The sequence below is a fragment of the Camelus bactrianus genome, chromosome 15 (genome assembly GCF_048773025.1).
Source record: "Camelus bactrianus isolate YW-2024 breed Bactrian camel chromosome 15, ASM4877302v1, whole genome shotgun sequence".
NCBI lineage: Eukaryota > Metazoa > Chordata > Mammalia > Artiodactyla > Camelidae > Camelus > Camelus bactrianus.
The window spans coordinates 52,247,593-52,259,683 of record NC_133553.1 but is presented as its reverse complement, the minus strand read 5'-3'; the positions used below and the strand labels follow the sequence as shown (position 1 = coordinate 52,259,683).

Genomic DNA, 12,091 nt, shown 5'->3' with positions numbered 1-12,091 from the left:
CCAAAACCGTAACAAAAAGTAAATTTATTGCATTTTTCCTAACATTATGCAAATTTTACAACTTGAGGAAAACAACAGCTATCATCAAATATCCAAGGGTTTTAAACCACTTAAATAACCTGTGTTAACATGGAGAGAGCCTACGAATGTTCCCTCTGTGGTTTGTAGCTTTTATTACACACATTAAGAGTTTACAACAGATTGCACCCCCTACAGGGGAACATTTAGTTTGCATTTCGAAATTATATTTTGGAGTAAGTAAGTGAATGTCACTCTGCAATTATGGAAAAGATCATAAAGAAGATTCAATTGAACTAAAGTGAAATGGGTTGGTATACCTGTTTCAGAGAAACAAAGAGACACCAAAACCACGGAGAATTTATATAATGCTAATAGGCACCTGGTATAAATAAAGGATGTCATTTGTGAAAACTACAAGAGTCTCGGGTCTGTCAAAGCACACAGGATAAGTTATCTTGTTCTCCAGTAGTTTTGAATCAAACACAATAGAGATAGAATTTGCTAATTATACCTTTAGCAAAGTGACAGGCAACCTAATTAAATGAAAACACAATAACATGTTTGGGATAGAAACATTTTAGAAACAAGACTTAAAAAAAACTTTTCAATTGGATAGCAAAACAACTCAAAGTCATTCTCCAAGCATAGCCAGCAATGACAGTAAATAACAGACCTGAATTACAATTCATGACATAGGCCTCTAATTCACAATATTATCCATTGTAAATATTTAAGATTATTTGCAAGCAAATACATTACAATGACATCTTGAGCCCAAGGTCCCAAACTTCAAAGCCAAATGCCTTCAAAGATAGGGGAGCTAATAAAAATGTAGACAGTGTCAGGTGTAAGTGAGGTGTGGGGAGGCAGGGCGTGCCTGTCCCATCAAAAGGTAAGCTTATATTCAAACAACACAATAACAACTTTATTATATCCCAACTGAATGCATCAGCCCTAGGTGGAATTCAGCAAACAGCTGCCACTTCATGATACTTGAACTAGACAACAGAAGCAAATTAGAACAGTAAATACATGAATTATTAAAAGAGAAAAGAACCATAAATATCGAGAAAAATATACTATAAAAGGAGATAAGGACATAACTCATGATTATTGATCTGTATTTAACCCTAAAGCAAAGCCTGAATCACATGGCAGGTACAAAAGGAGCTGGAAGTGAGTATCCCTGACCCAATGACGTGAGATACTTTGGCCAATCTGTACAGATTAAAGGCTCTAAGAAGACAGTTAAACTTTAGGGAGTGAAGGAGAATTTCACAAAGGGGATTGAGGAAAGGAATGAAATTGTTTGGAAGAAATGCCTACAAAGGAGCTCCCTGATGAGGTTAACCTAAGTCACTACAATAAGGATGTTGAGTAAATACAAAACAGAAACAGACTCACAGACATAGAATACAAACTTGTGGTTGCCAGCAGGCAGAGAGGTGGGAAGGGACAGACTGGGAGTTTGAAATTTGTAGATACTGACAGGCATATGTAGAATAGATAAACAACATTATACTGTATAGCACAGGGAAATATATACAAGATCTTGTGGTAGCTCACAGTGAAAAAGAATGTGACAATGAATATATGTATGTTCATGTATAACTGAAAAATTGTGCTCTACACTGGAAATTGACACAACATTCTAAACTGACTATAACTCAATTTTTAAAAAAAAGGATGTTGAGGAGCTGGGTCTCCATCTCCTGAGCCCTGTGTGGAGATAAAAGCATCTCACGGCAACAATGATGTGACTGCCGCCCAGTCTGGGAAGAGAGATCAACTCAGGCACCTCGGGAAAGGGGTGGAGGGTGGGTGTGTGGTAGGAGCAGGTGGGGCGAGGAGACATAACTTGTATCCTAAGAGGATATGCAAAGGTTTTGTGAGAAACCAAGGACAATTAACAAAAAAACAGCAGGCCTCCCTGTCAAGAACTGAGGTTTCTGATCCTTCCATGGCTTATCTGCTCTTCTCTGGGTGTTACCTCTTCGATGTTGACTTGTTTCCTCTGGTTCTTTATCTTGCCTTCAACTAAAAGAGCCTCTCTAAACCCAGATGCTGTCTCACAATTTTTGAGCTCAGTTCCTGCAGGTCACTGGCAACACTCACCATGGCCCAAACAGCCTTCACTCGCCACACCTATACAGGTGTTTGGGAGGACACACTCCTCGGACCTAAGAAAGCAAAGAACTTTCAAAGACATCTAAGAAACTGCTTAGCAGTTCAAACTAGGGAAACCAGAATGGGCAGAACAGGCAGCTTCTACTAAGCCAAGTTAATGGGAGAAACAGTAACAATGTAATAAGAATGTTTAAAGGGATGCACATAGAGAATAACTACAAACATTTTGGAGAGGGGCGACTAAAAGGAACATGAAATCTAGGGGTTAACATTGCAATACAGAAGGTATTGAAAACCAAACTAGTAAAGAGGAAAATGAAGTGAAGGAACTACTACCTCATAAAGCAAAAAAGTACAAAGAAATGTCAATTATTGGTAAAAATGTAAGAGACATGGAGGACAGGTCCAGAAAACCTAATATGCAAATACTAAGATATTCAGAAAAAGTGAAGAAAACAAAAGCAATGATCAAATAATAAAACTTTTGAGCTGAAGAAAGAACTGAATTTTCAGATCAAAGAAGTTCACCAAATGCCAGGCAACTATAATAGGGGGAAAAAAGACAACTGACACATTATGGTGAAGCTTTTGAACCCTAAGAGTAAAAATCAAGTCTTATAGAGAAGAAGAAAAGGGTACTGACAAGGGTAAAATAAACAGACTGCCACTGGAGCTCTCCTGTGCCATACTGGAACCTGAAAGGTGTATACAGACTAAGGAAAAAAGGACTGCATTCCAAGAACCCTATGTCCAGGTAAGATATAATCCATAACTGAAATGAGAAAAATTTCAGACATAAAGGATTCATAAAACTAATCACTCATTTACCCTTTTTAGAAAGAAAAAAATATTAGAAGTTCAACACATAAATCAATGTGGGTTGGGAAGGGATAAATTTGGGATTTTGAGATTTGCAAATGTTAACCACTATATATAAAAATAGATAAAAAACAAATTTCTTCTGTATAGCACAGGGTACTATATTCAATATCTTGTGACAACCTTTAATGAAAAAGAATATGAAAATGAATATATGTATATAGATATATATGCATGACTGGGACATTATGCTGCACACCAGAAATTGACACATTGTAATGGACTATAATACATTTTTTTAAAAATCAATGTGATATAAATTAATAGAAAGAAGGCAAAACAAACCATGTGACCAGTTCAACAGATGCAGAAAAAAATTTGCCAAAATGTAACATCGTTTTGTGACTGAAAACCACTCAACAAACTAGGACTAAAAAGTAGCTTTCTCAATCTCACAGAAGACATTTACAAGAAATCCATAGCTAACATCACACTTAATGGTGAAAGGCTCCCCCCTAAGATTAGGAACAAGATGTCTGCTCTCACTGCTTCTGTTCAATGCTGTACTGGCGGTTCTAGCCAGGGCAATTAGGCAAGAAACAGAAATAAAAGGCACTCAGATTGGAAAGTAAGAAGTAAAACTGTATTTACAGATGACATAATTTTATGTATAGACAATCCTAAGAAATCCACTAAAAAACTATCAGAACCAATAAATGGGTTCAGTAAAGTTGCAGGCTGCAAGATCAAATCCAAAAATCAACTCTTTCTAAACACTTGGCAATGAAAAATCTGAAAATAAGATGAACAATTCTATTAACAGTAGAATCATAAGGAATGAAATACTTAGAAATAAATTTAACAAAAGGAGTGCAAGACTGCACTAAAACAATGTTGAAAAAATTAAAGACCTAAATAAATGAAAAGAAATTCCACCTTCATGAATTGGAAGACAATATTGTTAAGATGTTAATACTCCCAAAACTGATCTACAGTTTCAGTGAAATCCTTATTAAAATTCCAAATTCCTTTTTTGCAGAAATGGACAAGCTGGTCTTAAAATTCATATAGAATTGCAAGGGACTACAAATGGCCAAAAACAAAAAAACCTTGAAAAGGAAGGCTAAAGTTGGAGGACTCACAGTTTCTAATTTTAAAACTTACTGTAACTCTACAGTAATCAAGACTGTGTGGTACTGGCATACAAGTAAATATATGGATCAATAGAATAGATCTGAGAATTCAGAAATATGCCTATATATGTATGGTCAACTGATTTTCTACAAAGGTACCAAGATTATTTAGTGGGGAAAGAATAGTCCCTTTAACAAATGGTGCTGGGACAACTGGATATCTAACTGCAAAAGAATGAGGTTGGATCCCTAGCTTTACATCATATATAAAAATTAACTCAAAATGAATCAAAGACCCAAACATAAGAGCTTAACATGTAACCTCTAGAAAAAAAAAAGTGTACATTTTCATGACTTTGATATAAGCAAGATTTCTTTTATATGACAAGAGCATAAGCAACAAAGGAAACATGAATGTCATCAAATTAAAATATTGTTGTGCTTCAAAGACACCATAAAGAAAATGAAGGAACCCTTAGAAAGGGAGAAAATATTTGCAAACTCTGTATCTGATACGGGTCTAATATCCAGAATCTAAAAAAGGACTCTTACAACTCAATAATTAAAAAGACAAATAACCCAACATTTAAAAAATAGTCACACGATTTCGACAGAAATTTTTTGTCAGAGTATATATGAATGGCTGAAAAACACCTGGAAAATGTTCAACATTATTAGCCATCAGCGAAATGCAAATCAAAGCCACAATGAGATGCCATTACATATCCACTAGGATGGTATAATAAAAAAGACAGTAACAAGCATTGGGAGAATGTGGAGAAAGAACTCTCATACACTGCTCTGTAAAATGGTGCAGTCACTTTGGGAAACAATCTGGCTACTCCTCAGAAAGTTCAACACACAGTAACCAAATGACCCAGAAATTCCACTCCTAGGAATATACCCTATACCCAAGAGAACTAAAAATATGTCCACACAAAACTGTGTACATAAATGTTCATAACAATTGTGACTATATTTCAATTTTAAAAGTTCATAACATTATTCATAATAGCCAAAAAGTGGAAATAATCCAAATTCCATGAAGTGATAATGGATATACAAAATGTGGAATCATCATACAATGGGAATACTATTCAGTCATAAAAGGAATGAAGTACTGATACATGCCACAACGTGGATGAACCTTGAACATTATGCTAAGTGAAAGAAGCCAGTCACAAAGGATATTTATGATATCATCTATGTGAAATGTTTAGAATAGGCAAATCCATAGAGACAGGAAGTAGGTTAGCAATTGCCAGGAGTTGAGGGTACAAGGGGTGGGAGAGTGACTGCTAATGGGTATGAGGTTTCTTACTGCAGTGACTAAAACATTCTGGAATGAGACAGTCATAATGGTTGCACAATCTTATAAATATGCTAAAAGCATTGAATTGTTCTCTGAAAATGGAAGAAGAGGAAGTCAGAGATTTGAAGGATTCAAGGCATGGTAGCTGGCTTAAAGACCAAGGAGGCCATGTGGCTCTTAGGAGTTGAGAGTGATCCCCAGCAAACAGCCAGCAAGTAAGCGGGAACCCCAGTCCTACAACCACAGGAAACTTAATTCTGCCAACAACTCATAAGTGCTTGGAGGTGGATTTTCCCCTAGTTACTCCAGATGAGAGCTCAGCTCAGTCAACACCATATTTTCAGCCTTGTGATACCCTGAGCAGAGAACTCAGCAATGCCACGTCAGACATCTGACCATAAAACTGAATTTTAAATGAGTGTTGTTTTAAGCCACTAAGTTTGTAGTAATTTGTTACCTAGGGACAGAAAACTAACATTCCCCAAGGGAAAAGTGGCTGGGTGTTTATCAATATTGCTCACCATTTTTATCAGTGAAGGGAAGGAGGGTTAATGCCCCCGGGAGTAACCAATGGGAGAGTCAGTGCAGAAATTTCCCAGCTTCTTCCCAACCTAGGGAGTGGAGAGAGGAAAATAGTTCTGAGATGCATTCTTCCCAGCTCCTCATAAGTGTAGTGCCTATGGTCCTGTTTTAACAGATCCCAGCTCAACATCAACCCTTCACTGACTTTTCTTTCTTCCCTGTTTCACTCTTCCTTCTCTATCACTCAGCTTCCTGGGATCATCTCCCAGATAAACCACCCACACCCAAGTCTGGGTCTTAAGCTCTGCTCCCAGAGGACTTCAAGTTAAGTAACCTCTAAGCCTCATTTTCCTCATCTGTAACAAGTGGGTAATAATACTTTCTAATATCATTAGTACCATCTGCTAACACAGTGCTGTTATAAGGATTAAATTAGGTAACATAAGTAAAGTTCTCATCATGGTGCCTGGCACGTGGTAAAAAGTCAACAAATACTACTTTGTTCATGACACTGACAGTGAGGGGCACTTAAAGTTACACTTAACCTACAGGGATATATTTTTACAGGAAACCAAACACAGTTCAAGTAAACATGGGGTTATCTTCCAGCACAGTGTTTCTCAGGGGGTACCCTTGCCCCCAGGGGAACATGTGGCAATATGTGAAGACAATTTTGGTTGTCACAACTTTGAGTTGATACAGAGAAGCTGCTAAACATCCTATAGCACAGGACAGCTCCCCACAATAGAGAATTATCCTGCCCAAATATCAATAGTGCAAAAGTGGAGAAACCTTGTCTAGCACAACATCCTGATTTTGATAGCAGTTTGATGTTTGATGTGATTCACCAAAACAAACAAAAAAACCCCACTACCTTTTGAAATAATTACATCAGAATAAGAAAATTAAGTCTTGACGAAATGTTTATGCTGATCATAGAAATATACAATATGAAACAGATCTCCATGACTCCCTTGGAAAAAAGGACAAATCTTAAAAATAAAATGGGTTAAATATTAAGATGTGGCAGAAGTTTCTAAATGCCCATATAATACACATTCAGCCTTTTTCCTTAGTAAAAGAACCCCAGTCTAAATTGACACGACAGTATGCCCAGCTGGATGGTATTGGCACAAAAACAGATATATGGATCAATGGAACAGATTAGAGAGCCCAGAAATAAACCCACAGACTTACAGTCAATCCATCTTTGACAAAGGAAGCAAGAATATACAGTGGAGAAAGATAGTCTCTTTAGCAAGTGGTGTTGGGAAAACCAGACAGCTGCATGTAAATCAATGAAGTTAGAACACTCCCTCACTCCATACACAAAAATAAACTCAAAATGACTTAAAGACTTAAATATAAGACAAGACACTATAAACTTCTTTGAAGAAAACATAGGCAAAACATTTTCTGACATGAATCTTAGCAATGTTCTCCTAGAGAAGTCTACCCAGGCAACAGAAATAAGTGCAAAAATAAACAAATGGGACCTAATTAAACTTATAAGCTTCTGCACAGCAAAAGAAACCATAAGCAAAACAAAATGACCACCTACAGAATGAGAGAAAATGTCTGCAAATGATGCGACCGACAAAGGCTTAATTTCCAGAATATACAAACAGCTCATACAACCTAACAAAAAAAACAAACAACCCGATATAAAAATGAGCAGAAGACTGAAACAAGCAAATTCTCCAATGAAGACATACAAATGGCCAATAGGCATATGAAAAAATGCTCAGTATCACTAATTACCAGAGAAATGCAAGTCAAAACTACAATAAAGTTATCATCATCATCTCACACCAGTCAGAATGGCCATCATTCCAAAGTTCACAAATGAAATGCTGGAGAGGATGTGGAGAAAAAGGAACCCTCCTACACTGCTGGTAGGAATGTAGTTTGGTGCAGTCATTATACAAAAAAGTCTTGAGATTCTTTAAACAACTAAAAATAGACCGACCCTATGATCCAGCAGTCCCACTCCTGGGCATATATCTGGAGGGAACTCTAATTCAAAAAGATACATGCACCCCAATATTCACAGCAGCACTATATACAATAGCCAAGACATGGAAACAACCTAAATGTCCACTGACAGATGACTAGATAAAGAAGCTGTGGTGTATTTATACAATGGAATACTACTCAGCCATAAAATAGAATAAAAGAATGCCATTTGTAGCAACATGGATGGACCTGAAGAGCATCATCCTAAGTGAAGTAAGCCAGAAAGAGAAAGGAAAATACCATATACTATCACTTACATGTGGAATCTAAAAAAAAAAAAAAAAAAAAACTTGTCTACAAAACAGAAACAGACTCACAGACATAGTAAACAACTTAAGGTTACCAAGAGGAAAGGGAGTGGGAAGAGATAAATTGGGAGTTCAAGATTTGCAAACTACTATATATAAAATAGATAAACAAGTTTCTTCTGTATAGCACAGGGAACTTTATTTACTATCTTGTAGTAAACTATAATGAAAAAAAGAGTATGAAAATGAGTATATGTATATGTATGACTGCAACATTATGCTGTATGCCAGAAATTGTAAACTGACTATATTTCAACAAAAAAAGACTAATGTTTCCCCTTGGATTAAAAAATAATAATGATTTGAAATTTAAAGCAGAACAATGCCCCTTTGTCCTCCTCCCATGGTACAGGCCTCAAAAATACTACTTATGTGATTTTTAATGAATGAACAATATTTCATTATATGAATATATTATAATTTATTTAACCAATTCCCTATGACTGAACACTATAATTAATTATAATTTTCACCATCAAAAATACCTGTGCTTATATGTAAGTCTAAGTACACCTAATTATTCCCTAGAGTGAAAGGAAAGGGCAAGAACACTTTCAAGGTTTTTGGCTACATACTGCAAGTTTGTCTTCGAGAAATATTTACACCAATTCTTAATACAAACTGCAGTGGCTGAGAGTAGGTGTTTTCCCCTTACACTTCCCACACCGGGTATTATCAATCTTTTTTTCCTCTCTCTTTCAAAATTGAGTTGAATTTCATATAACATGAAATCAACCATTTTACAATGAACAATTTAGAACATTCACAATGTTGTACTAGTATTCTTTTTCATCTGCTAATTAGGTGGTTGGAAAAAACTTCTCTCTTTAAATTTCCTTAACTACTAGGGATATTAAACATTTTGCATATATTTGGTGATCATTGGCTTTTCTTTTTTGTGAACTACCTGGCTATTTTTTTTTTCTATTTGGATTTTTTGGGCCGTGTTTCATGCAAGTATTTAATACGTGTTATATTTACAACATACATAATGCAACTATATTGACAACTTACCTTTTGACCATAAATTTTGTTTATGATTGGCATATAAAGTTTTAATACTTCAAAACCATCCTACATTTCCTTCACATTTTATTCGACATTCCATTTATAAGGCCCTCACTACAAGATTTGTTATCTATACGTTCTTCCTGTTAGTTAATGGTTTCATCTTTTACATTGAATGCTTAATCTAGATAGGATTTATTTGGTAGGAGGGAGGAAACGAACTTACTATTTTTGCAAATAGTTACCAATGGTCTCAGCATTGTGTATTAAACAATCCTTCTTGATCATATAGTAATTACATGTATTAGGGTCTGCTTCTGAATTTTCTGTTCTATTTCATTGACCCAACTGGCCTGTATTTGTATTAGTATTACACTGCTAAAATTACTGTAGGATTTTAAATTCTTCATTCTTCTAAATAAGTTTTAAAAGCATTCTGTTGTTTCTCTAAAAAACATCCCTAGGGGCTGAACACTGTATTAGTTAAAATGTCCTAGGTAGCAAAAAGACTGAAAGCCAATTCAAAGAGGCTTAAACAATAAAGGATTTTATTGGCTCTCAACTGAACCCAAAAGTAGATCAAATTTCAGAGTTGCTTGAAAGAATGGCTCATCAATATCATTAATGACTCATGTAATTGCATCTTCCATTTTCCAGCTCTGCTATCCATTTTGCCAAGTTCACCCTACAGCTAGGTCTCCTCATAGGTATAGGACAGCTGCCAGGAGCAAATCCAGTCACTGAGTCTTCACATCTAGCAGAAGACTAGTAGACTAGGAACCTTCAGCAAACTGCTTTTTGCTGAATCATCAGACTGAATCCTATCACCTACCCCCCCCTTTTTTTTTTAACCAATCACAGCTAAGGAGGACAGGATTAAAATTATTTGCTTGGATTAATCAGGAGCAACCATAGCCCTGACATGGAATGGGTACTGGGGAGACAATCCCAACTTTTACTATAATTAGAATTGCTTTAAATGCATTAATTTGAAATGAATTGGTATCTTCATAATACTGAATCTTTTTATCCAAAGATATAGCACCTCTCCTATTTAAGTTTTCTGCTTTTCTTATATTTTAGTAAGGGCTTGTAGTTTTCTTCACATATATTTTGTACATGTATATATTTATTCAACCAGTCTCTTTAATTCTAGGTAATTTTATTTAGGGTTCTATTGTGAATAGGATCTTATTTTCTGTTATATTTTGTACCTACTTGTATGATTTAAGATCTTCTCTTTTTTTAATTTTAGTTTACTATTTTATTTATTTATTTTTAAAGTTTAAACTAGCTTAAGCTTAAAAGAAAGTTTACTGGGTTATATAACTGGGAAGTCCTAGGCCACTCTTAGATACAAGCAAGAGGCCCCCAACCCTGGGCCCACACTCTATAGGGCCCCCACATACAACAGAAAAGAGAAATTTATTAAAGAATGCATGAATGTCTCTGTTACTCAGGATGTGGCACTTAGAACTGACAAGTGCGACTTTTAATGCTGAACACTCCTTTTCATGACTACCATTGTTCAGGCTCCTGGACTGTTTCTCCACATTTCTTGCTCTGTGACCTCAAGTTAAAAAATGACTATTTAAATATTCTACCACTCTGACCTTGGAGACAAACCCTGATCCTAAGTAAGAATAATTTAATTATGTTTTCATGAAAATAAAACTAAAACAAGATTAAATTTTCCAGAGATTCAATTTTGAAGTTCAGATTTAAATTTTATTAAAATTTGATATTAATTATTATAGTTCCTCTTCAAATATCAATATATAATTTAAAGTATTTCAGAAGATAAGCAGCACATATGAAAACATTTAATTTTTCAAATTTTTGCAATTGTTTTAATTTACATTTTTGATGAAGTATATTCAAATTGGGTATATTTTAAATATCATTACATTTTAAAATATTTTAGATCATTATTGTGAATGAAAGAAAATTAATATTTTGATTATAATAATGTTAGTGCTGAAATAGAAGCAGGAGAAATTTTATAGAATAAATTATGATTTAAGAGTCATAATTTATTCTGTTTTATACTACCATTATATTACCACTCATCCTAAAATTCTGGCCCATCCTCACAACATGCAGGTTTGTGTTTTAAAACGACATAAAAACAACACATGGTTTGTGGACCTCCATTCTTAGTCTTACCCAGACTCTGCCAAGATTAGGGCAGGACCTGGTCCTGAGTTTTCTGTGGCCTATTTGTAGGTGGATCCAGGGATCCAAAGGCATTGTCAGGGTCGGATGGTGCTGACAGTCCACTCATATCCCAGCCTAGTAGAAAGTGAGCTTCTTTCTCTCAGTGTTTATTAATCCCACTTGGACCACATGCTCATCCCAGACAAATCATAGTACTCAGGGAATATGGCACCATGACCAGCAGCATCTCATATTTTCCCTCGTAACTGGAAGTTGGAGCACATGGAGTTAAGAAGGAGCGAGTTCCTAAAGATGCTGGCAGTTAAAATTAAGTCCATCGCACTGGAACCTAAGGTAGGTACTTAATTTTGCAAATTCATTTTATATCTTCCCTCTTATCAAGCTCTTAAATTCTAATAGGATTTCTGGGTTTTGTGGGTTTCTGGATAGACAATGCTGTAAGATGTAAATAATGATATGCCCCCGCTTTATAAAAAGTTGTATTATTTTGCCTTTCTTATTATATTGCCTCAAACTCTCAAAGCAGAGTTCAATGGTGGTGACAGCAAGTATTCCCTATCTTGCTCCTAGCTTGAATTGGGTGTGCCTTTAGCATTTCAGGATTAAATATCATTTTGATGTTGTTTTAGCAAAGGTATTCTTTGTTC

The 12,091-nt window shown here is 35.5% G+C and overlaps 1 protein-coding gene across 5 annotated transcripts in view; it reads right to left on the bottom strand.

Moving 5' to 3' along the window:
• ACYP2 (acylphosphatase 2) overlaps positions 1-12,091 on the bottom strand; it is a 218,367-nt gene that overhangs the window by 66,045 nt on the left and 140,231 nt on the right. Inside the window, exon 4 of one of the 5 annotated variants that reach the window (XM_045514345.2) lies at positions 5,934-6,023. The exons of the other annotated variants lie outside the window; for them this stretch is intronic. Coding sequence (XP_045370301.1) covers positions 5,942-6,023 — 82 coding nt within the window. The 3' untranslated portion in view covers positions 5,934-5,941. The remainder of the gene's footprint in view (positions 1-5,933; positions 6,024-12,091) is intronic. 5 annotated transcript variants of the gene reach the window in all.